The sequence below is a fragment of the Lutra lutra genome, chromosome 13 (genome assembly GCF_902655055.1).
Source record: "Lutra lutra chromosome 13, mLutLut1.2, whole genome shotgun sequence".
NCBI lineage: Eukaryota > Metazoa > Chordata > Mammalia > Carnivora > Mustelidae > Lutra > Lutra lutra.
This window is the reverse complement of record NC_062290.1, coordinates 17499661-17525965: the sequence shown is the minus strand read 5'-3', so window position 1 is coordinate 17525965 and position 26305 is coordinate 17499661. Positions and strand designations below refer to the sequence as shown.

The 26305-nt window shown below is 41.9% G+C and overlaps 1 protein-coding gene and 1 non-coding gene across 2 annotated transcripts; both read left to right on the top strand.

The window, feature by feature from the left end:
• The first annotated feature begins 564 nt into the window (after positions 1-564).
• On the top strand, positions 565-637 carry TRNAK-UUU (transfer RNA lysine (anticodon UUU)). The gene has a single exon. It is a non-coding gene; the product is annotated as a tRNA-Lys (tRNA).
• A 16997-nt stretch (positions 638-17634) lies between these two features.
• On the top strand, positions 17635-25807 carry RFK (riboflavin kinase). The gene is made up of 4 exons (XM_047700014.1): positions 17635-18042; positions 18923-19074; positions 22872-22974; positions 23712-25807. Exons 1-4 carry the CDS (start codon positions 17961-17963, stop codon positions 23840-23842), a joined length of 468 nt encoding a protein of 155 aa, XP_047555970.1. The 5' UTR covers positions 17635-17960; the 3' UTR covers positions 23843-25807.
• Positions 25808-26305: the final 498 nt, after the last annotated feature.

The following is a 26305-nucleotide window of genomic DNA, read 5'->3' as shown; positions in this document are numbered from 1 at the left end:
ATTCAAAGGTAAACCACACTTTGGAATGTGTACCACCGTGTGCCGAATGCAAGGTAGAAATGAAAATGTCAAAACATCGTTCTAAGAAGATACATTTGACTGTGAATCAGCTTGGTCAGATTTGAGCGAAAACAAGTCTTTGATCAACCGTTTCAGAAACAAACAAAAATATTCTATCTCAGTAAACTCCTTGCCATCAGAGTTGTGGAATACCCATCTCATGGAAGCATGAAAAAAAAAATCAGGAGCATTAACCGTTCCTTTCTTGTTGTGGATATGCAAGAAATATGCGAATTCGGGGGGACACATCTAATGATTCTTTTATTCATTAAGTTCTTTTTTTTTTAAGATTTTATTTGTTTATTTAACAGAGAGAGAGAGGGATCACAAGCAGGCACAGAGGCAGGCAGAGAGAGAGGGGAGGAAGCAGGCTCCCCGCTGAGCAGAAAGCCCGATGCAGGGCTCCATCTCAGGACCCTGAGATCATGACCTGAGCCGAAGGTAGAGGCTTTAACCCACAGAGCCACTCAGGCGCCCCATATTCATTATGTTCTTTGTGGGGGCACCTGGCTGGCTCAGTTGGTAGAGCATGTGACTTTTGATCTTGAGGTTGTGAGTTCAAGCCCCATGTTGGGTAGGGAACCTACTTAAAAAAGAGAGAGAAAGATGTTTTTTGAAACTGGTAATTGAGATGATTTGGAAAAAGGAAAATTTGGCGGTGGCTCAAGGCCAGAGAGCAGTGGTGATGGTGGAAACTTACTTTTTACTCTATATGATTTTTACCTTTCCAATTTTATACCATGTGCACGTGTCACATATTCAAACAAATTAGTTCTTTTAAATGTTATTTCTGAACAGTACCTTTTATGTTAGGTCTCAAGTTACATTTGGAAGAAATGCAAATGAGAGTGTAACGATACAATCTGGATAGAAACCATTGATTACATTTTAAACAATTTACACTTTATTTACAATTTATTATTTTGTTTCATTTATTCATTCAACAAATATTTAAGCAACAACCCTGTGCCAGGCATCAACCAATAATTAGGTAAGTCAGGGGCGCCTGGGTGGCTTGGGGTGCCTGGGTGGCTCAGTGGGTTAAAGCGTCTGCCTTCGGTTCAGGTCATGATCCCAGAGTCTTGGGATCGAGCCCCACATCCGGCTCTCTGCTCAGCAGGGAGCCTGCTTCCCTTCTTTTCTGCCTGCCTCTCTGCGTACTTGTGATCTCTGTCAAATAAATAAAAATTTTTTAAAAGTTACTTAAGTCAGATGGTGAAGACCACGGGGGCTATAGGGATTATGCACAGAGAGTGAAAAGAGAGATCGCTGGGGTTGTGCAGATTAAGCAGGAACCCACAAAACAGTCACACATGTGACATGTTTTATAATCTTGCTGGCTTGCCATTAGTTGCTGCGAAAATACACCGTGATGAGCCCCGAGGTGTGTGAACAAGGATGAGGATGCATTTTGTTGAATATCCTTCACCTGTGACAGCCTCCAGGATGGCCTTTTGCTTCCACATGCTACTTTTGCCATCTCCATAAACAGTAACCCCTGCCTTATAGTTTGAAGAGGGAGCTGGGAGAAAATTCCTTCGATTTTACTTGTAGTTATTAAGGCAAAGAATTTTATTTATTTATTTTTAAAGATTTTATTTATTTATTCGACAGACAGAGATCACAAGTAGGCAGAGAGGCAGGCAGAGAGAGGGAAGCAGGCTCCTTGCAGAGCAGAGAGCCCGATGCGGGGCTTGATCCCAGGACCCCGAGATCATGACCTGAGCCGAAGGCAGAGGCTTTAACCCACTGAGCCACCCAGGCGCCCCAAGGCAAAGAATTTTAGAAACGTCATGGTGGTAGAAGATAGACTGAGGCATAATAAACACGTTAGGGTTTACTTGAGCAAAAAGTCAATTCGAATCAGGCAGCATCCAGTCCTGCAGATGGAAAGCTCGAAGGAGCAATACGAAATGAAAGACTTCAACAGGCAGAAAGGAGGGGGAACCAGGAGTTCTATTGGACCAAAGGTAGGTTATCGCAAGGTCACTCTCCTTTAGGGGATGGCAAGGGTTTACCAGGCAATTGACCTGACTCGTGCTGATCAGGTGATTCCTGATTGACTGGTTTAAGATCCTATTGCTTTGAGAGCCAAAACTATAATTGAATGAAGTCTTGGTTTTGTGACACAGGGTTTAGCATAAGTGACTTCATTTGGGGCCTCTTGGCTTGTTTTTTAACAATAGCAGCTAAAGGGTGCCTGGGTGGCTCAGTCGGCTGAGCGTCTGTCTTTGGCTCGGGTCATGATTCCAGGGTCCTGGGATGGAGTCCCGTATAGGAGGAGTAGGGAGCCTATTTCTCCTTCTATCTCTGCCTCTATTTCTCTGTCTCTTGTGAATAAATAAATAAAACCTTAAAAAATAATCATTAAAAAAATAAAAAACCAATAGCTAACTATAAATGATTCCAAAGAAAATAATTTCTTACCTCATTGTTTAGACTTAAGGCAAGTAAAGGACAGACTCATGACCACATGTGGGTCATACCTTCTTCCTTTTTTTTTGTAATTAACATATCATGTATTATTTGTTTTTGGGGACAGCTCTGTGAATCATCAGGCTTACACAATTGTGGTTCATACCCTCTTAATGGCTAAGGATCACAAAAGAAGCGTTCTCATTCTCCTCAAAACTAAAAAGTCTTAATAGTGTCTACATTACGATGTAAACAAACAGAAAGGAAGTCCTGCAAGGCTTGTTTTAGATAAATATGAGGTGGCTGTGATGGCTTAAATCCCCTCTTACTGCCAGGATGCAGGAGAGCAAACATGGCAGTGTACCTCAAAACACTGAACAACGGTGATTTCAGGGCAGAGACAACTCACAATGGAAGGACACACAGAAAATCCCAAGGGTTTTTGTGTTCTTTTGTTTCTTTGTTTTGAAGAGGGTGGAGAGAAATACTTTAACACAATATTAAATTATTCTTGGTATCTATGTACCTTACTCATTAACTCTTCTATTTATTTTTAAAACGAAGACATGTTTCCATTTCATTAAATAATGCTCAATCTTCTAAGCAAAACCCCAAGGTTATGAGTGAAATTTGACCACTTTCTTTTCACTTTTTTTTTTTTAAATTTATTTGAGAGACAGAGATCACAAGTAGGCGGAGAGAGAGGAAGGGAAGCAGGATCCCCGTAGAGCAGAGAGCCCAATGCAGGGCTCGATCCCAGGACCCTGGGATCATGACCTGAGCTGAAGGGCAGAGGCTTTAACCCACTGAGCCACCCAGATGCCCCATCTTTTCACATTTTTAATGAAATCTCTTGAAAAATTTAGAGCAGTCAAGTAAACTTTTTAGAATGTAGGTAAATTTTACATCAAACGAATCTTTTGATATCATGCTACAATTTAAGATAACAGAGTTAACATAAATCTCTTACTCATCCTGCTAATGTAAGGAAGTTAATTTAATTAACCTATATATTAACGTTTATATTTTGGTACTGATGAATTATATTATGAATATTGCTAGAGGAATCAGAACAGTCTGGTGTATATGAAAACCAAATGAGGTAAAAAGGACCAAGTTCTTAACTAAGCAACTCATATTAATGTTATGAATTTGTTTTTTTTTTTTAAAGATTTTATTTATTTATTTGACAGAGAGAAATCACAAGTAGGCAGAGAGGCAGGCAGAGAGAGAGAGGAGGAAGCAGGCTCCCTGCTGAGCAGAAAGCCTGATGTGGGGCTTGAACCCAGGACCTGGGATCATGACCTGAGCTGAAGGCAGCGGCTTAACCCACTGAGCCACCCAGGTGCCCCAATGTTATGAATTTGTTAACTGTAGGTTTCAAGTCAGAGCTTTTCTAACTATAAAAGAGAAACATTAAAATTGGTACACTGATTTATAAAACAGTTTTGCTATAATATTAAGTATTCCAATTTCATTCAGAAAGAAATCTAACTTATTTACTGTTTACCCATGTTAAAGACGAGACAGAATGGAGTCACTTATGCTAAGCCCCATGTCACCAAAACAAAACTTACTTATGGTTTTGGTTCTCTCAGAAGAAACTTATGGTTTTGGTTCTCTCTCTTAGACCAGCTACTCAGGAATTGTCTGCTCAGCACTAATTAGGTCATCTGCCTAAGAGACCCTGGCCATTCCCTAAAGGAAAGTGGTTTTGTAATAACCAGCTTGCTTTTCTGCCCAGTATAACTTCCTTGTTCCCGCTCCAACCTGCTTATAGAATTCTTGCATTTTGTCCAGCTCCTCAGAGATGCTTTCCTTCTGCTAGACTGGATGCTGCCTGATTCATGGATTATTGACTAAAGCCAATAAGACCTTTTAAAGTTACTCAGCTGAATTTTGTTTTGTTTTTTTTTTAAAGATTTTATTTATTTATTTGTCATAGAGAGAGAAGCGAGAGTGAGCACAGGCAGACAGAGTGGCAGGCAGAGGCAGAGGGAGAAGCAGGCTCCCTGCCAAGCAAGGAGCCCGATGTGGGACTCGATCCCAGGACGCTGGGATCATGACCTGAGCCGAAGGCAGCCGCTTAACCAACTGAGCCACCCAGGCGTCCCGCTGAATTTTGTTTTTTAACACCTGATAACAACTTACCTTGTGATACTGGCTGGTAACATAAGCAGCAAACGATTCTGAGGACGCACAAGAGACTCCATAACAATGCAGACAATTTTATATTCAAGAACATTTACTTTGATTTAGTACATATTTACATATGTTCTTCAGGCAGCTTATTTTTAGGACTATATTTTGAAAATTAAGCAAAGTTTTAAAAATGGACTTCGATAGGAAACATATGCACTGTGAAAAACTTACTTGCCTTCTCATTTTACTTGCCCTCCCTCCACTCCAGCCACCAACACAACCAGTTTCTTGTGTAAGAAGTTGTGCATGTATCTAAGTGTTCTGTATATATCTGACCTTTTGGATACAAAGGACTCTGGGGGTGGGCTGAAACTTTCTATTTGCCTCCTCTGGTCCATCTAAAATTTGCTTGATAGAGTTCACTTTCCTGCTTGAGGATGAACATTCAGCAGGTGTGTGAGGCTCAGCCACGCCCTGCTGACGGGACACATTCTCAGTCTGGTAATTTGACTGTTGAGTTACATGCATTACCCAAACCTTGAAACTACTTTGAGGCTTCTTACTGCCACAGCTCATCCCTTTGAAAGCAGTGGATTCCGAGAGAGCCACAATAGCCCTCTTCATAAATAAATAAATAAACCACTTCATAAATCCTCCCTCTTCTCCATATTCTATTTTTTTTTAAGATTTTATTTATTTATTTATTTGACAGAGAGAGAGATCACAAGCAGGCAGAGAGGCAGGCAGAGAGAGAGGAGGAAGCAGGCTCCCTGCTGAGCAGAGAGCCCGATGTGGGGCTCGATCCCAGGACTCTGAGATCATGACCTGAGCCGAAGGCAGCGGCTTAACCCACTGAGCCACCCAGGCGCCCCACTCCATATTCTATTTTTAAACTTGATTTGGATCAGGGATCCAAGAGTTGTGTAATTGTGTGTCAGCGATTTCCTTTGAGAAGTCTACACAGTGAGGGGCGGCAGAATATGCCGTGCCAGGGGTGCTAGGTGGTGCGGCTGGTTGGGCAGCTGACTCTGGGTTTCCGCCTGGATCATAATCTTGGGATCCTGGGATTGAGCCCCATATCTGGGTCCAAACTCAGTGCGGAGTCTGCTATAGGATTCTCTTTCTCCCTCTGCCCCTCCCCCAGCTTGCGCATGCACGCACTCTCTCTCACAAATGCAGATATTGTTAAGAATAATAATAAAAGAGGGGCGCCTGGGTGGCTCAATGGGTTGAGCCTCTGCCTTCTGCTCAGGTTGTGATCCGGGGTCCTGGGATTGAGCCCCGCATTGGGCTCTCTGCTCCGCGGGGAGTCTGTGTCCCCCCTCCCTCTGCCTGCTTCTCTGCCTGCTTGTGTGCTTTCTCTCTCTCTGTGTCACATAAACTAAAAAAAAAAAAAAATCTAAAAAAAAAGAATAATAATAAAAGAATATGTCACCCCAAAATTATGCCTCTCTGGCACATGCATTATTTTGAGCTAAAGGCCATCAAGAGCCAGCAGATACAGGGAAGGCTTTAAAAACAGGACACAGGGGCACCTGGGTGGCTCAGCTGGTAAGTGTCAGCCTTTGGCTCAGGTCATGATCCCAGGGTCCTGGGATGGAGCCCCATGTTGGGCTCTCCGTTCAGCAGGGAGTTTGCTTCTCCCCCTTTTTGTGCTCTCTTTCTCTCTCAAATAAGTAAAATCTTAAAAATAAATAAATAAATAAATAAATAAATAAACAAACAGGACACAGGTTTCCGTTCATAAAGGAAATACATATTTCTAAAAAAAAAAAAAAAATTCCATTTGTAAAGCTGTCTCTCTCTCTCCTGTGCTGGGAAGAGGAGGAATCTTAACAACTCTTACCAATGGGAAGTCATCTATGTAACAAGCCTTGCTAAACAACCCTAGTTTGGGGCTCACTAAAACATCAGGGACCTAATCTTTAGGACCACAGAATGCTTCCCTGCCCTCTGCACCTTACCACCACATTACTAAAGGCCCATTTACAGCAGTTTCTTTTACTCAGTGTATCATGTCTAACTTTCAGCAAAAAATTATAAGGTATGCCAAAGGTGAAAAGATTCGGTTTGAAGAGATAGAGCAGGTATTAGAACCAGGCCCAAATATGGCAGGGGTGTTAGAATTTCCAGAAAGTGAACTTCAAACAATTAAGATTAATATGTAAGAACGCTAATGAAAAAGTAGACAGCATGCAAGGAGAGGTATGCAATGTAATTAGAGAGATAGGAATTCTAAGAAAGAATTAAGAAGAGATGCTAGAGGGCGCCTAGGTGGCTCAGTTGGTTAAGCTACTGCCTTCAGCTCAGGTCATGATCCTGGAGTCCTGGGATGGAGTCCCGCATCAGGCTCCCAGCTCCACGGGGAGTCTGCTTCTCCCTCTGACCTTCTCCTCACTCGTGCTCTCTCTCACTGTCTCTCTCTCTCTCTCAAATAAATAAATAAAATATTTTTTTTTAAAAAAAGAAGAAATGCTAGAGCTAAAAAAAAAAAAAAAATTCTGTAGCAGAAATGTACGCCTTTGATGGGCCAAGGAAAGACTGTGTGAGCTTGAAGATATGTCTATACAGACTTCCAAAGCTGAAAAACAAGGAGAAAAGAGGATGGAAAAAATTGAAACATAACATTCAGCAACAATGGGGCAACCAGAAAAGATGTAACCTATGCAGAATGGGGTTACTGGAGGAGAAGAGGGGAATGGCAGAAATATTTGAAGCAATAATGACTGGGGAGTTCCCCGGATTAATGTCAAACACCAAACCACAGGAAGCTCAGAGAACACCAGGCAAGGTAAATGTCAAGAGAACTATACCTAAGCATATCGTATTCAAACTGCAAAAAAGACAAAAAAAAAATTTTTTTTAAAGAAACCTGAGAAAAAAACGCCTTTCCTCTAGAGAAGCAAAGGTGAGCGCTCCATCCAACTTCTCCTCAGAAACCACACAAGTTAGAAGAAAGTGGAGTGAAATATTTAAAGTGTCAAAAGGGAAAAACCACCAACCTAGAATTCTGTATCCTGTGAAATTATCCTTCAAATGTGTAGAAGTGGAGACTGTCAGACACAGAAATACTGAAGAAATTTGTTGTCAATAGATCTACCTGGCAAGAAATATTACAAGAAGTTCTTTAAAGAGAAGGAAAATGATATATGCTAGAAACTTGGATATGCATAAAAAAGAAAAAGCATTTCCTCAGAAACCACACAAGTTAGAATAGAGTGGAATGAGATATTTGAAGTGTCAAAAGGAAGAAAACCAATAGAGGAAGAATAAGTAAAGTAAAATAAAGAGTAAAGTAAAATAGAAGTAAAAAACCTTGATTTTTCTTATTCTTTTATTTATTTATTTTTTAAGATTTTATTTTTAAGTCATCTCTACACCCAATGTGGGGCTCGAACTCACAACCTAGAGATCACGAGTCCCATGCTTTACCAACTGAGCCAGCGAATTGCCTCTTATTTTTCTTATTCTTAACTGATCAAACAAATCATTGTTCCAAATATAATAGCAACAATGTATTTGATTATACATATACATATATATGTGTGTATATATATATGTATATGCTTATGTACAAGTGTAATTGTGGGCAAAAACCAACTTCTTATATTTTGTCTAGAAGAAACCCACTTTAAATATAGAGACACGTATCTGTTAATAATAAAAGAATATAGAAATAAATACCATGCTAACATTAAGCAAATGAAAATGGAAGTAGCTGTATTAATTTCAGACAAAACAGACTCTGAAGCAAGGAAAATTATCAGGAAGAAAGACAAGTATTACATAATGATGAAGGGGTCAGTCATCCAAGAAGATAGAACAATCCCTAATGCACATGTACCTCACAAAAAGGCATGAAAATACACGAAACAAAAACAGATAAAACTTTAAGGAGATATGAATGAATCTACCATTATGCTTGGAGACTTCAACCACCATCTATCAGCGATAGATCCAGCAGGCGGAAAATCAGCAAGGGCATGGCTGGACCCCATAGCACCCCATCAATCAACTAGGTTAACTGATGTCTACAGACTACTTCCATCCACAAGAGCAGAATGTACAACTCCAACTCCCATGGAACGTGCACCAACAAGAACCACATTCTGGTCATAAAATACATCTTAACAAATTTAGAAGAAAAGGCTATATCCTGTATGACTCCAGCGTATGACGTCTGGAAATGGCAACGGTATGGAGATGGTAAAACGATCAGTGGTTGCTGGGGGTCGGAGGAAGAGAGAGAGGAGTAGACAGAGCAGAGAGGACTTTTAGGCCAGTGAAAGTTACCCTGTATGATATGACAATGATGGATATATATCATTTTACACTTGTCAGAAATGCATAGAATGTACAACATCCAGAATGAACCCTAATGCCAATGGGGAAGTGATGTTGACATGGGTTCATCCATTGTAACAAATGGGCCATTCTGGTGAGGGTCATTGATAGTTGATAGTGGAGCAAATTGTATGGGGGTAGCCACCGCACTCTGTACTTTCTGCTCATTTGAACCTAAAGTGGCTCTAAAAACAAAGTTGTATTTTGTCTTTTTTTTTTTTTTAAGATTTACTTATTTGAGAGAGAGAGCATGCGCGGAAGGCTAAGTTTGTGGAACCCAACACTGGCCTCGATCTCACAACCCTGAGATCACAACCTGAGCCAACACCAAGAGCCAGATACTTAACTGACTCTGCCAACCAGGCACCCCCAAAACAAAATCTGTTATTTAAAAAAAAATTTATTTAGCTATTTGTCAGAGAGAGAACAAACAGGGGGAGTGGCAAGCAGAGGGAGAAGCAGGCTCCCCGCTGAGCAAGGAGCCCCATCCCTGGACCCTGGGATCACAACCAGAGCCGAAGGCGGATGCTTAACCGCCTGAACCATCTGGGTGTCTCACTTTTCCCCCCTCTTCAAAATACAGCTGTAGTCCAGACCGAAAACAACCCTAGGGAATTTTTCAGGGCAGCTCTGTTAATTTTGTATTCTGGGTAGAATAAAATGGCATATCTCAATTGTGAAAAAGGAAAAAGGAAACACCGGTAATTGCAGAGACAAACCAAAATGATTAAATATGCAATTCCTTTCAGTAGCATGGATGCTTTTGCTGCGGTCGTCATGTGGCAGAGGTCTCATGAGGGTGAGAGAACACGGAGCGGGAGGTCACACCGCAGCTGAAGGATGGCTAATTTTTTGGATGAGTACATCCTGCCTTAACAAGGAGAGGTTTTCAAAGAAGAGGAAATTTCTATCCAGACCCTGAAACGTATTTACTAATTATTGTGAAAATATTCCAGGACCCTAAGAATAAGAAGTATTTCTTATCCTCTTCTCAGAAATTTCTGGCATGTCTTCTGGTTCTATACCATTATCGTACCAAATATATAATTTCAAATGTTTTGTTGATGGGAAAGAAGTCTCAATTCTTTTACTGTATAATTCTGGCTTCTTTTCTCCGCCTCATACTTCTTTTTTTTTTTTTTTTAAGATTTTATTTATTTGACAGAGAGAGATCACAAGTACGTGGAGAGGCAGACAGAGAGAGAGGAGGAAGCTGGCTCCCCAGCGAGCAGAGAGCCTGATGCGGGGCTCGATTCCAGGTCCCTGGGATCATGACCTGAGCCGAAGGCAGAGGCTTTAACCCACTGAGCCACCCAGGTGCCCCTGCCCATACTTCTTAATGAAACATAGATTCAAAGGAAGCTTCAAAAATAATAACTTTTCAAATTAAAACAATCTGTTACCAGATACTTCTGTTATGGAGGAGACATTGCCATGGTCATGACTCACTGAGGAGCCAAGTCCAAGTGCGTGAAGCAGTGAGTAAGCCAAACTCTTCTAGAGCGTATAGAATTCTCCAGTGTATAGTGCAGTTCCTTAACTTGAATTTTTGTTTGCATTTTTCATGGCAAATGTCTACCAAGGGAAAAGCAAGGTGGAAGCCTGCCCCCTTGTGGATGCACGAGGAATGGAACTGTTCTAGTTCTTGGTTTGGGTTTTTTTTTTCCCTCACGGGGAGAATTTAAAACGGTATTTGTCCCAATTACAGAGGGAATAATTATTCATTGAGAAAAAGTACAGGAAAATCATAAAGAGCAGTGGATACTCAAATCTGAGTGGACTGTATGAAAAAAACATGAGTAATCATCCCAGTCTCGATTTGGAGTGTACCATATTGAAGCAGCACAGTGAGTGAAGGAGTGAATTTTTCTAAACCTGATTTTTCAGGTCAGCTCTTGGTCTCCAGGCCTGGCCTGACATTAGGGTCTGACCTTCTAGAAATATCCATGTCCCATTTGGCTAGAAGATAAAATTATGTTTATGGTCCAAAAACATATAAAAATTATTTGTTAGTACTATTGATAATTGTCCATTTCTACCTGAAAGGTGTATTTTATTTTATTTTAGAGAGCACGCGCATGCATGCGAGAGCGGGGGAAGGGACAGTGGGAGAGAATCTTAAGAAGACTCCCAGCTGAACATGGAGCCTAAAAAGGAGAGGAGCAGGCTTCAATCTCACAACCCTGAGATCCTGACCTGAGCCAAAACGAAGAGAAGGATGCTCAATCAACTGAGCCACCCAGGTTCCTAGAGGGTTGTATTTTCACCTAAACAAACATTTCGTTATGGGTTGTTATGGGATAGATGGGTCTAGAAGACAAGGAGATGGGTTAACTCTCCCGGAAAGGGTGATCTTAGGTCCACTGTTGAAGGCTGAATTCTGGACTGGATGGCTTCCTGGTATTTCATAGATTCTTCCATTCTTTGGGGTTTATCAAATCCCAGGCTTACATGGTCGCAGTTTCCCTTTCTGCAAAATGGTAGACCAGATTGGTAATTTGCAAACTGTGTGCCTCTAGAGGTTTCAGAATATTTGATCCAAATTTCCATGTAAATATTTTATCAATCTCATTTCCAGAATATTATTAAAATAATATTATTATATATTAAGATAATATTATTAAAATAATATTGCATTGGTCATGTTATAAAAGCATATACAGGGAAATGATCCCAAGTTGAATGTGTTTGAGGCTGTCAGCATGGTAGTATGCCCTCATGGAAGAAATTTATGCCATACAAAGGAAATTTTCCAAGTTCAAACTCCAAGATACATTTGAGACAATAAAATACTACTTTTGCTTCTTTTTCATATAGGGATTCCGTGTGAGATTTTGCATGTCTGTTTTCATGGGGGGAATTCTGAAGACACTTTACCCCTCAACCAGCTCATTTGTACTGTGGTCTGTTTATAATATATTCTCTACGACAGACCAAGGGTGATTTTTAAAAAATTTTTATTTATTTATTTATTTATTTTAAAGATTTTTATTTATTTGACAGACAGATCACAAGCAGGCAGAGAGGCAGGCAGAGAGAGAGAGAGGAGGAGGAGGCAGGCTCCCTGCTGAACAGAGAGCCCGATGTGAGGCTCAATCCCAGGACCCTGGGATCATGACCTGAGCCGAAGGCAGAGGCTTTAACCACTGAGCCACCCAGGCGCCCCAAAAATTTTTATTTATTTTTTAAATTTCTTTACAGTGTTCCAGAATTCATTGTTTATGCACCACACCCAGTGCTCCATGCAATACGTGCCCTCCACAATACCCAACAGGTGATTTTTTTTTAAAGGTTTTATTTATTTATTTGACAGACAGAGATCACAAATAGGCAGAGAGGCAGGCAGAGAGGGGGGGAGGAAGCGGGCTCCCTGCTGAGCAGAGAGCCCAATTTGGGGCTCGATCCCAGGACCCCGAGATCACGACTTGAGCCGAAGGCAGAGGCTCAACCCACTGAGCCACCCAGGCACCCCATCAACAGGTGATATTAATGGCATAACTAATACCGAAGCCTTATTATGCATGAGATACTGATTTAGTGGCTTTTCACCCATTAACTCTTAAGTCTTTCCAGTGCTCTATGAGGTGGCCAGTGTTAGTCGTCCCATCTTACAGTCCCAAAGAGGTGAATTGAGGTCCCCAAAGAAGCGGTAAAGCCGGGGTCCCCTTTTACCTTCTCCGGATCTCTGTCACCTCGTGTAGAATCTTCCTGCCCTGGTGTGCACAGTGCACATTCCTGCTTCAGCAGCTTTCCCCAACTTGACACCATTCCTTCCTCCTCCCTGTATAGCCAATTCACAGCCATCTTGAGGGTCAAGTCTTATCTCTGGAAAGCACGTTCTAGTTCTCCTGATTCGTGGGGCTCTCCCGCCTCTCTGGTCCACTGTAGCATTGGTTCATGCTAGGAAGCCTGTTTGTGCAGAGGCCCAGAAGTGTGTCAGAGGGCCTGCAAAGGTTCAGGAGAGGCACGAGGGCAGAAGCAGGGGAGGGTGGGGTAATGGCTTTGTTTAGACTTTACCCTAGGGTAATGAGAAGCATGGAAGGCCACTGGTATGGCTTGATCAGAAAGGCATGGGAGAAATGTCCCTGCACCTCAGATAACTGATTGGGGTTGTATGGGGTCAAATCTAAGGCTGGGAGAATGGAAAAGAGGCTGCGTCTAGTGGGTAGGTGAGAGGCAGTGACCTGGATTCAGCAGGTGCGAGGGAGAAAGATAGGTCATGGGACACTTGGTGACTGCTTAGATATGGAGGCTGTGACCTCTGATGTCAGACTTAAAGGTCAGTCATTTTTAGATGCATTTCTTAAACATAGATTTTATTTTTTTAGAGCAGTTTCAGGGTTCCAAAAAAAATGAATGGAAAGCAGAAAGATTTCCCCCATATGGCCCTTTCTCCACCTCCTCCTTGTCCCACAGTTTCCTCTATTATTTACATCTTGCATTAGTGTGGGGCCTTTGTTATCACTGATAAGCCAATACTGATAAATCATCATTAACTAAAGTTCATAGTTTACGTTAGGGCTCACTCTTTGTGCTATAGCATTATATGCTTTTTGACACATACGTAATGTCACATAGCCATCATTACAGTAACAAAGAGTTTCACTGCCCTAAGAATCCTCTGTGGCTCTGTCTACTTCTTGCTCTCTTCCTCCTAACCCCTGGCAACCACTGCTCTTTTTATCGTCTCCAAAGTTTAGCCCCCACCAGAATGACATATAATTGGAATCATGTCATACATAGACTTTCAAGGTTGGCTTGTTTTACTTAGTATAATATGCCTTTAAATTTCTTCCATGTCTTTTCATGGCTCGATCCTTTCTTTTTATTGCTGAGTAACATCCCGTTATATGGATATGCCACAAGTTATTTATGCATTTACCTGCTGGGGGACATCTTAGTTGCTTCCAAGTTTTGGCAAGCTGGAGCGGATTTTTGTGTGAACATACTTTTCTAACTCAGTTGGGTAAATACTGAGGAGCGTGACTCCCGGCTCATGTGGTGGTTTTGTAAGAAACTGCCAGCTGTCTTCCAAAATGCATCGTCTTGCATTCCCGCCTGCATGGATGAGAGTTCCTGTAGCTCCACGTCCTCACCAGCACTTGGCAATGTCGGTGTTCTGGATTTGGGCTAGTCTTAGACATGTGTGGCGGTATCTTATTATTTTGTGTTTTTAAAGTTTTATTTATTTAAGTGATCCCTACACCCTAACATGGAGCTCAGAATCACAACCCCAAGATCACGAGTCACATGCTCTTCTAACTGAGCCAGCCAGGCGCCCCAGTATCTTATTGTTTTAATTTGTAATTCCCTGATGACACACGATGTGGAACAACTTCATATACTTATTAGTCATCTTTTTTTTTTTTTTTAAGATTTTTTTAATTTATTTATTTGACAGAGAGAGATCACAAGTAGACGGAGAGGCAGGCAGAGAGAGAGAGAGAGAGGGAAGCAGGCTTCTTGCTTGAGCAGAGAGCCCGATGTGGGACTCGATCCCAGGACCCTGAGATCATGACCTGAGCCGAAGGCAGCGGCTTAACCCACTGAGCCACTCAGGCGCCCCTTATTAGTCATCTTGATATCTTCTTTGGTAAGGTGTCTGTTCAGATCTTTTGACCACATTTTAATTGAGTTGTTTACTTACTGTCAAATTTTAAGAGTTCTTTAGACTCATTTCTTTATTGTTTCCATAGAGTGGGCCTTTTCTTCCCTTCACGTCTTCTCAGTTCTACTCACTCCCAGTTCTACCTGTGGTCTTTCTTCCTGCAGAGAGACATCTCAACACCAGAGAAGCAGGCTCTTTGCTCAGGAGCAGAAAGGATGCTGTTAGAACAGCTCAGACACAGAAATAGAAGACATGTTTTGAATACTTAGTTAAAAGCACTAAGTTTGATAAACACACACACACACACACACACACACACACTTTCAATTGTAGATTTATGTATACAATGGGAACTATGAATGCTGGGTAGTGTCTTTTTGCAGTCAAATGAATGGGAAAAAGGCTGTATCCTACAGGCTACAGAACAATCACCTGAACTGTTGCAAGCCTGTTCTTTGGCCACTGAGGTGGAGTGCAGGGTGTGGTGTCAAAACATGATGTTTCTCCTGATTAGACGGGGGGGGGCCCCAAATGTGGGGCAGTGATCCACTGGGTGGAAGCCAGTGGTGAGGACCGTGGAGGGATTCACCCAAGACACAACAAAGGTGATAGAAATTGGGACGCCTGGGTGGCTCAGTTGGTTGGATGATTGCCTTCGGCTCAGGTCATGATCCTGGAGTCCCGGGATCGAGTCCCGCATCGGGCTCCCGGCTCCGCGGGGAGTCTGCTTCTCTCTCTGACCTTCTCCTCGCTCATGCTCTCTCTCACTGTCTCTCTCTCAAATAAATAAATAAAATCTTAAAAAAAAAAAAAAAGGTGATAGACATTTACTGAATACACCACAGGAGAGTGGTGAGTAGGACCACACAGGAGAGGCTGTCTGCAAGGAGGCCGTGGGTAGGCGGCTGCATTTAAAGGGGGAAGATGAGGAGGTAGGATGCCATAAGAATTTTCCCTTTTTTGGTAACTGTGCATGGTTGTTAGTAAGCAGTCCATTGGTCAGTTAGGGCCTGTGGATATTTGAGGTTTCCCCAAGGAACTGCCTGCATCCAGACAGGTGCTCGCTGTGGGCCCCTTCTACGCCTATTTGCCTAAAAGCAGCCTCTACACAGAGGTCTGATTTAAGTAGTAAAGTACTTTAGGGATAAAACCCAATGGCAGATTGAAGGGAACCCTTGAGAGGCTATTTTTAAAGTGATGGGGGAGCCACTGAGGGTTATCGAGCAGGAGTGGAAAAGGATCAGGCTGCTCCCTTCCATAGCTTATGCTGATTACACAGTAATTGTGCACAGTCACTGAAAAGGCAACAGGATTAAAAAAAAAAAAAAAAATTGGGGCCTAAATGCTCCACCTTAGGAATTCTCCAACCCCCCCTTTCACTCTTTATAAATTGGGGTTAATTCTTTCCTCCAAAACTGATGTGAGGATTGTATAAGATAGTATGTAAATTACCTAGCATTATCTCATTTAATTCTTAAAACCACCCTTCCTCATTTATTTCTCATGACTCATTTAATTATCTTATTTCATTTCATTCCCGTACCTCCTTGGAACTCTGGGGTGTAGAGGTCTGCTTTATCAGGCTCTTGCCTCCAGGCCTTTCTATTTGGTGCATCACTGAAGACATCCATGATGATGATAATTTTTACAACAGGCCAGGCAATTTGTTAAGTGCTGTACATCCATCAGCTCACTTAAATCCCACAAAATTATTAATATTCCCATTTAGTTGATACAGACACTGAGATTCACACAGTGTGCTTTGCCCAAGGTCACCCAGCAATTAAATGAGGCAAGGCTTGTATTCAAACCCTGGCTTATCTAGCTCAACCACCTGTGCTCTTAACTATTAACTATACAACGAGCCTTTTCTGTGAGGTCTGCTCCCTGAACAGCCTTCCAAGCACTTTGTCGGGCCTTCTGTTGGAATATTGACAGCAAAGCACTGGAATCAGGCTCACCAGTCAGTCTCTCTCACTAAACTGAGTCCCTGAGGGCCAAGAACTTGTCTTGGTCCCCTTTGCTCCCCCAAAACCTTGCACTGTGTTTGGCACACTCTGGTCTCTTAATTCGTTCTTTCTGCAAATACACGGAGTGTTTGCTATGAACCACGCAGTACACTAGTCTTAGGGAAATATGACAGTCTTGCCAACAATGACCCCTTCGGTACCAGTATAGACAGAATGTAATTTTAACATTGGGTAAGCATTATCATAGGTACATACATGTAAGGTACAAGGGACTGCAAAGTCTGGACAGGATTTCACACATATTCATAGAGAAAAGCAAAGAGAACAATTAAAACTTTCTTCTCAAGAACAAGAGGATGCACCTTGTGACCGACCCTTGTAATTTTCTTGAAATTTCCCTTGAGCTGCTTCCCTACGTAATGTTTACAGCTCCAAGGGTTAGAAGGCCCACAAATTGGCACCGCAGTACAGAGGACGCCTTTTGTCGGGTTTACTGAATTCTCAGGGTTACCCCTCCCAGAGGGAGGGTTAGGCAGGCAGCTGCACCCCTCCTGAAAGAAAACTGCATTACTGCAACCTTGCGCTAGTCGCGGGGGTTGCCGCGTTAGACCAGAACCTGCTTCCTCGGCGCTTGCATTCCGACAGAACTTCAGACCGCGGTCAGGTGCTCTGGGGGAGACGAGGGCCATTTCCCGCAGATAGGTAAAACCTCTACGAAGCGGTGATCTTGAGCTGGAATTCTGGAACTTTAATAAACGTGTAAAGAACGAACGGATGACGAATGACCATCGAGCTCGCGGCTGCCAAGAAGCTGAAGAACGTCTGTGACGTCAGGATCGTAATAAAAAGGAGGAGGGGGGAAAAGCACTCGGGATGGTCCGAGAACGGTATTTGCACAGCAAACAAGATGAAAGACGAACTCCCGCGACCGACTCCAGCGCCCGGAGCCCCCGGAGAAGCACAGAAGCGGCCGACCGGCGGTTCCGGGACCACGGCTCGGGGCGGGGCCACGCAGGGGGCGGGGCTACGGAAGCCGAGCAGACTCCGAGGCTTCTGGCCGAGGAAGTGTGCGCAGGCCTGCGGCGTTGGGCGGGCTCAAGCCCTTCCGCGCTGACCCACGGCGTTCCCACCCACGCCCGCATTTATATTCGCCGTCGCCGGTTCCGGGGTAGACCTAGGGTTTTAGTCGTTCGGCGTTTTCTGTTGGTTCAGTGCGGTGAGGGGCTCACTGCGGCGTGACGTCGGGCGCCTCCTGGCCCGTTGAGCGCCTGCCCTCCGGGCCGCCCGCGGGGGGATTCGGGCATCAGCCCAGCTCCTGCTCGTGTTCCACGTCCGGTCCGGGGTTTCCGGACACCGCTTCGACGGCGGCTTCGCGGGACCCGCAGACCCGGTCGCAGCCCGAGCCCCAAGCGGACGGAGTCATGAAGCACCTGCCGTATTTCTGCCGCGGCCAGGTGGTGCGGGGCTTCGGCCGCGGCTCCAAGCAGCTGGGCATCCCCACAGGTGAGCGCGGAAGGTCGCGGGGCCCCCTCTCCCCGCCCCGGCTCCCGGGGTTGGGTCCAGTGGGACGTCAGACGCGGGACTTGGGGCTGCCGGCAGAGGTGATGCCCTTCCCTTCGCTCGGTTCTTGCTTCGTTGAGCGGGAGGACCTTTGGTCACATTGAGGAAGTCGTCCTTACCCACGGCTGGGGGTTACCGGGGATCGGGCTGCAGGGGGGGTGAGGGCAGAAAGCCGAGCTGAGTTTCGGGATCCCCCTTTCCCGCCTCTTTATCCAACCAAGCTAGAGCTGCCAGGCGTGGCACGCGTCATCCCCATTAGGAAACGTAATGTGAACCAGATTGGTTAAATTTCCAATTTTTTGGTTCTCTTTGTATGTCTGGTTAGCAATTGGATGAGAATCAGGTATCTTTTTTTGGTCTGTCTACATCGGTTTCAGTAGTCAGGACCTGACTGTGTGAATAATTCATTCTTAAAAATACATACCAGGGTTGTCCCTGGTCTTTGAGTTTGGGACCTAGCCGTGTGTATTTTGAAAATAAGAATCGTTTGAAGAGCTTCTGAACCTCCTTAAGAAAGACCAGGTCTGGCGGGGCGGGGGTGGATAAAAACAACACACAGCTGTTCATGCACCTGTTTTCATCTACCTCAAGAGTGTCGGTGTTTTTGTTTTTTGGAGAGTCGTATACATTTAATTGTTCTTAACCTTGCCACATGAAGAGGAGAAAAAAAGCCCATGCCAGACTATAGAATGGTGATCCTCCTATCGTAGGCAGGATTCCAGGAAACTTATGAGCGTAATGATTTAGGCTAGCCTTCGTGCGATTTTTATAAATATTTGCTATGAAACTGTTAACACTCAGAATATTTATTTCTGTTATTTAGCTAACTTTCCGGAACAAGTAGTTGATAATCTTCCAGCCGATGTATCCACTGGCATTTATTATGGCTGGGCCAGTGTTGGAAATGGAGATGTTCATAAGATGGTGGTGAGCATAGGATGGAACCCATACTACAAGAATACAAAAAAGTCTATGGTAAGAATTATATTTAGGTCTGTCTCTGAAACGGGGTAGTAATTTAACCTAATACTCAGTTTTAGATGCACATAGAAATCATCAGCGGTACTCACAACATAGTCCAAATTACTAGAATTTTTGGCAGTTTTCTTGAAGGATTTTCAAGTGAAGTGTTGAGTTACTGTTTGGATTAACTCTTCATCCTTTCACTTTCAAAGTGAAACTCTTACAAAATAAAGTGAGTCCCTTGTAAAAGGGGGAGTATAATTGGATTGTGCTTTCTGATCATTCTGTTGATCTCTGCCTTTTCATTGGAAAGTTCAGTCCATTACATTTAAGCTAATGACTGGTAAGGAGGGACTTCTGCCATTTTGCTGTTTTCTATAGGCCTTCAGCTTTTTTGTCTGTTATTTCTTCCATTACTGCCTTTTGTTTAATTTTTTTTGTAGTGACACATTTTGATTCCTTTTTTTCCTTTTGTGTCTTTTCTATAGAATTTGTGTGTGTGTGTGTGTGTTTGTGGTTACCGCGAGGAGTGTATTTGACTTTCTACAGTTATAAAATCTATTTGGGATTTATGACAGTTTTAATAGTACATAAAAACTCACAAATTACATCCTTATACGTTGTGTGCCCAATAAAAGCAGTAATATTTTTTATGCATTTATTTTTTAAATCACGTAGAAAATAAAAAGTGGAGTTTCAAGCCATAATTGAAATATTAATTTTCATAGCTGTCCATGTGTTTATCTCCACTGGAGACAAAAGTGAATTACTTGGGGCACCTGGTAGCTCAGTGGGTTGAACGTCCAACTCTTGATTTCGGCTCAGGTCATGATGTCAACATGGTGAGATGGAGTCCCTTGTCAGCTCTGTGCTGGGCGTGGAGTCTGCTTCAGATTCTCTCTTTCCCTCTCCTACATTCCCCCTTAAAAAAACAAACGAATTACTTAAGATCATGTTTGAGAGATAAAGTTGCGCTTGCTATAGTTAATATAGTTCCTTCACCTTTTAATTACTTGCTCACGCTGCTGAGATAGAACTGCTTACTCCATAGATGGTGCTGTCTTAATAAAATTGCAAGGTGATGCTTTTTTTTTTTTTTTCCCCTCTTAAACTACTTGGAAGGTGTACCCTTCTGTTCTTTTTGCAGTACCCATGCCACTTAAGAGCTTAATATGCTAGATAGGGCTGGATCTTGGTCAGGGGTTAAGTGTGTGGAAAAACAGTAGATCTAAATTTAGTCCTTGAAGAGTTTGCAGAAGCGTGTCACAGTTGGAAAACCATAGGGCTAAGTTCTGGTACAAACTGTAGAAATGGCCCAGAATTGCTTAACATTGTGTTCAGTATTTCTTATTTTTTAGTATTAAGGATGTGGGAATTATTTGGAGTAGATAAGGAAAAGAACTACTGAGAGAATACAAAATCGTTTTCTGTAGATGGGGAGGAAATGAGGAGGAGAGGGAAAGCTATTCTATGACAAATTTCAGGCTAACAGGACTATGACTGTAGCAAGCCCAAGTCCTGCCAGAATTAGAAGAAACTCAATTTTCTATTGGTAGGAGGTTCATACTCTTCAGGTTTTATTTTTTTCTTTGGTTGCCAATACCGGACATCTACAATGTGCCTGTTTAAGTCTATTTCCCTTTAAAAAAAAAATTGGATTGGTTCTTTTAATTAACTTAAAGAAGTTCTTAGTATGTCCGAGATCTGATTGCTTTGTTGTCATATGTATTGCAAATATTGTTGCCTTCTCTATTCCTTTTTTTTGTTTGTTTTAATGGTGTGGTCTCTTTGAAGAACAGAGGTTCTTAATGCTAATATCTAATTCATCATTTCTCTTTAATGGTTAGCGCCTTTTAATAGCCCGTTTAAGGAAACTTTGCCTACCCTAGGTCATTATGATACTCTTCTTTGTTTTCTTCTAAAAACTTGTCTTAAACTTTTCTCATCAAATTGGTTTTTGAGTATGGGGCAAAGTAAGGGTCAAAATTAATTTTTTCCCATACGGATATTGAGTCTGCGCATTTATTGAAATATCATTCTTTCATGACCGTGCTGCACTGTCACCTTGGTTATAAACCCTGTGACTTTATATGTGTGAGTCTAAAATGTGCTCATACAGACTTGGTTTCCTAGTCTGTCTTTGGGTCATTACCACATTGTCTTTGTTTCCATAGCTTTTATAATAGGTCTTGCTATCTGACTGTGTAAGTCCTCTACTTCTGTTTTTCAAGATTTTGGAGGGATAATTTCAACCTTCCACATTTCCTTACAAATTTTGGAATGACTTGACACTTTCCATCATTAAAAAGGCAAAAAAACTAGGATTTTGACAGGGGTGGCATGAAATACGTAGATGAATTTAGGAAGAGTAGACATCTTTACCATTTTTCTCAGTGATGTTTTATAAGGATCAGCGTTGATGTTTCTAAGTATCACTTCATGTATTAGATTTTCTAAAGTCCTGCACAAAATATGCCTCTGTCTCTTAAGTTTCACGTTTCTAGATTGTTTAAAGTTCTCTGCATCCGCCCTAGCCCAGTCTCTAGAATTCGGATTGCAGATTATCATCTACCTCCTCCACCGTTTTGCTTCGACCTGTCCTGTACCCATTTGTCAACATCGTCCCTTGATCAGGATCCTACATTGGCTCTTCTGCCTGCGTGTCAGTCTTCAGCTCTGCCTAACCTTCAGAAGTTTCCGTAACATGGCGTGTGTCACAGACATATGGATCCTGGTTAACCTTAGAAATGGTTCTTTTAATAGTAACATCTCTTAATACTTTGCTCCTTACTTGGCAGTGTCTTGACATGGGTGTTTGTTTTTGTTTTTTGTGGGGTTTTTTGCCTTGATAAGACTTAATCACTTTGCATGTTAGTTTTTTTTAAGGATTTTATTTAAAAATAAAAACAATCTCTGCACCCAGTGTGGGTGTACCCAATGTGGGGCTCAAACTCAACCCTGAGATCAAGTTGTGTGCTCCATTGACTGAGCCAGGTAGGCACCCCTGCATGTTAGTTTGTGTTTTTTTTTAAAGATTTGATTTGAGAGAGAAGGAGCACAGAGGGAGATTGAAAGGAAGAAGCAGACTCCATGCTGAGCAGAGAGCCCAACATGAGGCTCCATCCTAGGAGCCCAAGATCATGACCTGAGCTGAAGGCAGATGCTTAACCAACTCAGCCACCCAGGTGGCCCCCCAACCTTTTTTTTTTTTTTTTTTTTTTTTTTTTAATATATAAACAGCAAATCATACCAGATTTGTGGTATAACATCTGCCTTACTTAGTTATAATGTTTATATGTAAGGTCAGAGGCAGGAACAGGACTGATGAAAGAATTTGGGAAAAAACTGCACTTAGATTTTAACCTGTCTTTAAAAATTTATTAAGGAGGGGCGCCTGGGTGGCTCAGTGGGTTAAGCTGCTGCCTTCGGCTCAGGTCATGATCTCAGGGTCCTGGGATCGAGTCCCGCATCGGGCTCTCTGCTCAGCGAGAAGCCTGCTTCCCTCTCTCTCTCTCTCTGCCTGCCTCTCCATCTACTTGTGATCTCTCTCTGTCAAATAAATAAATAAAATCTTTAAAAAAAAAAAAATTTATTAAGGGTTGCAGCAGCTCTTTCTGCCCAGGAGTCCTGTCGCCGTGCTTTAATAAAATCACCTTTTTGCACTAAAAAAATAAAATAAAATAAAAATAAAAATTTGTTAAGGGTTGATTGTTTTATTTAAGTTATGCCCACCATAAGTGTGGAGATATATTTCAAATTTCAGATACTCTGTAATTTCATGTAATCTTTTTCACATTTCTTAATTCTAGGAAACTCATATCATGCATACCTTCAAAGAGGACTTCTATGGGGAGATCCTCAATGTGGCCATTGTTGGCTACCTCAGACCGGAAAAGAACTTTGATTCTTTAGGTAAGTTGTGCTTCGGTCTTCTGAAGTATTACTGCAGCTCTTCTGCTGCTTCTCCCAGTAACAGCATGGCAGGAGAGAGAACATTCGAGCATTTACTCTGTGCCTTACGTGTTTCACTTCCACCAAAACATACGAGGGATTCTTTTGCCCCTTTCACAGGTGAGGAGATTGGCAGAGAGGGGTTAAGTAATTTGTGTAGGGTCACATCAGTATGTGGTGGAGCCTAGATTCCGGCCCACCAGGCTGGCTGCTTCTCTCCCAACAGTGTGAAGTTAGTGACATCTTTTTCCTTCTCATATTTTAAGGAATAAGGGAGAATGAATGCTGAGAGGAGTAATCGTTGCTTTGCAGTGCTTGACGTGTAAGAAACTAAGTCCGTACTCGAAGCGAGTGGTATCAAGTATGTTAGTATAGTGTGGCTGTTTCAGTTCTACTGTAGAATTTGATAAATGTGGATACCGAAGAGGCTTGATCACGAGTATTTGTTCCATTTGGTATTTGTGACATACCTTCGTGCTAATGCCCTTCTCTAAGAAATTGCAAGAAGATCAGGGACGTCTCTTGTAGACCATTGACTTTTGCTTAAATCTGGAAGAAGGGATGAAACAAACTTTTACTGGGTAGCTGCTCTGTGCTAACGACGCTGCTAGCCTGGGGGTTTTTAGGAGTCCGAACAAAGGGGTAGTCAGAGTGTAGCAGCAGTTTTTCATCGTTTCCCTGCTCTGTTCTCTCTGCAGAGTCCCTTATTTCAGCAATTCAAGCTGATATTGAGGAAGCTAAGAAACGACTAGATTTACCAGAACATTTGAAATTCAAAGAAGACAATTTCTTCCAAGTTCCTAAAGGCAAAATAATGAATGGCCACTGATAAAAAAAAATCACCTTATTCTTATTTATTCATTTACTGTTTTCTAATATTTTACTGCTCATAACTCCTCCGTCGTTATATTTTGAAAATCAGATATTTTCTTACAGCTGTGAATTAGTTTAAACAGTACAGTGTCTTTACCACGTTATGTTTCAACCATTCAAATCAAACCCATCATGCTATAGTACTAAAGTGATTGATTTTAAAGATCAAGATTCTTTTTGATATAATATGTTGATTAAAATGTACCACTAGAAAGGTCTTAAGTGTCTTAAAATGGACATGAAAATGTATTTAAGTATGGGTAAAAAGGCAAGTCACGAGATTTGAGATGAGAACTAGTAATTCTCATGGTGCCCAGTAGTACATATATACTTGTGTAGTGTGTGCTGCTCAGTAGGGCAGGCTTAGCAAAGTAAATGTATTCAACAGAGGTATGAGAGTTGATTATAAACCTAAGGGGAAAAATCCAGACTTTATATTTTTGATATTTTGTGCATTAATATATTGTTGCAAACATGTAGACATGTGAATTTTTTTTTTCTCTTGTGTAAAGTTTCATTGTGGTTAGTCATTTCCTTTATGAGGTCAGATCATTGCACTGTGTTCATTTTGTTTTACAGCTGCCTAAGTTCTAATTGGTCTAGACTCCCTCTCCTTATCATTTGTTTGTTTACCTCCTGAAGCGGTAAAATGAGTGTTTTTCTAATCTCTAGCTCTCATTTTTGTGTTGTATGACACTTCTCCGTTTTAAGAGCAGATGTTCAGTATTTTTCTTGACTTTGGTTCTTTTTCCTTGGAACAACTGTGTCTTTTTTTTTTCCTATCCCATTTAGAATGCTGTACAACTAACTGTTCATTTAGACAAAAGATTGCCTCTATATCTACCATTCCATCCCTTCACTATATAAAGTGATTAAGAGCATATCTGTATTGCATTTTAGGAAAAATATCCCCAAAACTTCATTAGGTTTCCTCAAGTTTAACTGAGCACACAGCCGTTCATTTGTAAATACCAGTTTCTTAAAGAACACAAAACATTTGTTTTTCCCCCTGGGGAAACCATTTAAGAGCCAATTAAATTATGAAAGTTATTTATTTTTAATGTAATTACATATTCCTGAGCAAATGTAAACTGTTGGAGCTGTGTACGCACAATGTAATTCAATGCTAAACAGTGCTTGTAGCTTGGGGGAAAAGCATAAATAATTAAGTTTTAGTTACATAATCCTCATACTATGCATTTTTTCTTCCTCCTAACAAATAATTTTCGGTTACTTGAGACTCTGATTTGGCAGAAAGTTGAAATCTTTGGGTATTTAGGAGATTAAGATTACAAATTGTTTGGGCCTCTGAAACAGTACGTGGCATTATTGTTCACTTAAACACCAGATTTGGAGTGGGGAAGGGGAGCAGAGGTATGAAGAAGGTAATTTTAAAAGTAACTCATTATAAATCATTTTCCCTGATCTGCATAGAGAACAGATTTTAAGAAAAATATAAAGTATTTGGAAAAACACCTAAAACATCCAGAGAAAGGGGAAGCATGGATATCTTCAGCTGGATTGTGTTTTGCTTTTTGATTTATGAATTTATGGCAAACAAGGTAGTATATGTGTCTTTGTTTTATAAAAAGATTGAGAAAATATAATTTAACGTTAGAGATGCTTTACTTGAAAGAAGCCACAGTTATTAGTGGCTTTAGAAAGCAAAGATAAAAACAGACATGGAAAGTGTAAAAACAGGTTTGTGTTTGAATAGCCTGCTGCTAATTACGTCCTCATTAAATGTGTGAAGTTTGATATTGTCACCTTACAATTTGAAAATCGTATATTGTGAGGTGTGAGAGCCAATAGTGTCTACACTTCTTAAAGTTTTATATTAAGTATGTATTATAAGAAATGGCAGTAGTACCATTTTTGATTAATCTGATTTCAGGCCTTGAAATAAATCTTACCTAAATGATGTTTTTTCCCCCGTGTCAGTTTGTCTGTGTGTAGGTTCCTCATTGGCCGCCTGGTGGTCCCTTGCCGGTGTGTTCGAGGGCCTGACTGGCGAGTTGCCGGGGGCCGCTGGAGGGGGAACCTGCATGCATGGTAGTTCTAGAACCAGGGGCTTTGCCTCGACAAGCCCCTGTTGATGCCTGCAACACAGGTTTATTTGGAGAGCATTCTATTCTTTTTTTTTTTTTCTTTTAAGATTTTATTTATTTATTTAGAGAGCACAAGCTGGGAGAGGGGCGGAAAGAAAATCTCAGCAGACTCCACGCTGAGTCCAGAACCAGACACGGGGCTGGATCCCACAGCCCTGAGAGCACGACCTGAGCCAAAATCAAGGCTTAACCCACCTGAGCCTCCCAGGCGCCCCAGAGAGCGATCTGTTCGTAGGGTGTCAGTTCTCAAAAGCCTACTTTCTGAGGGTGAGGGTCCCCATTATATTTTTAGTCCTAAGAGCCGGAGGAAT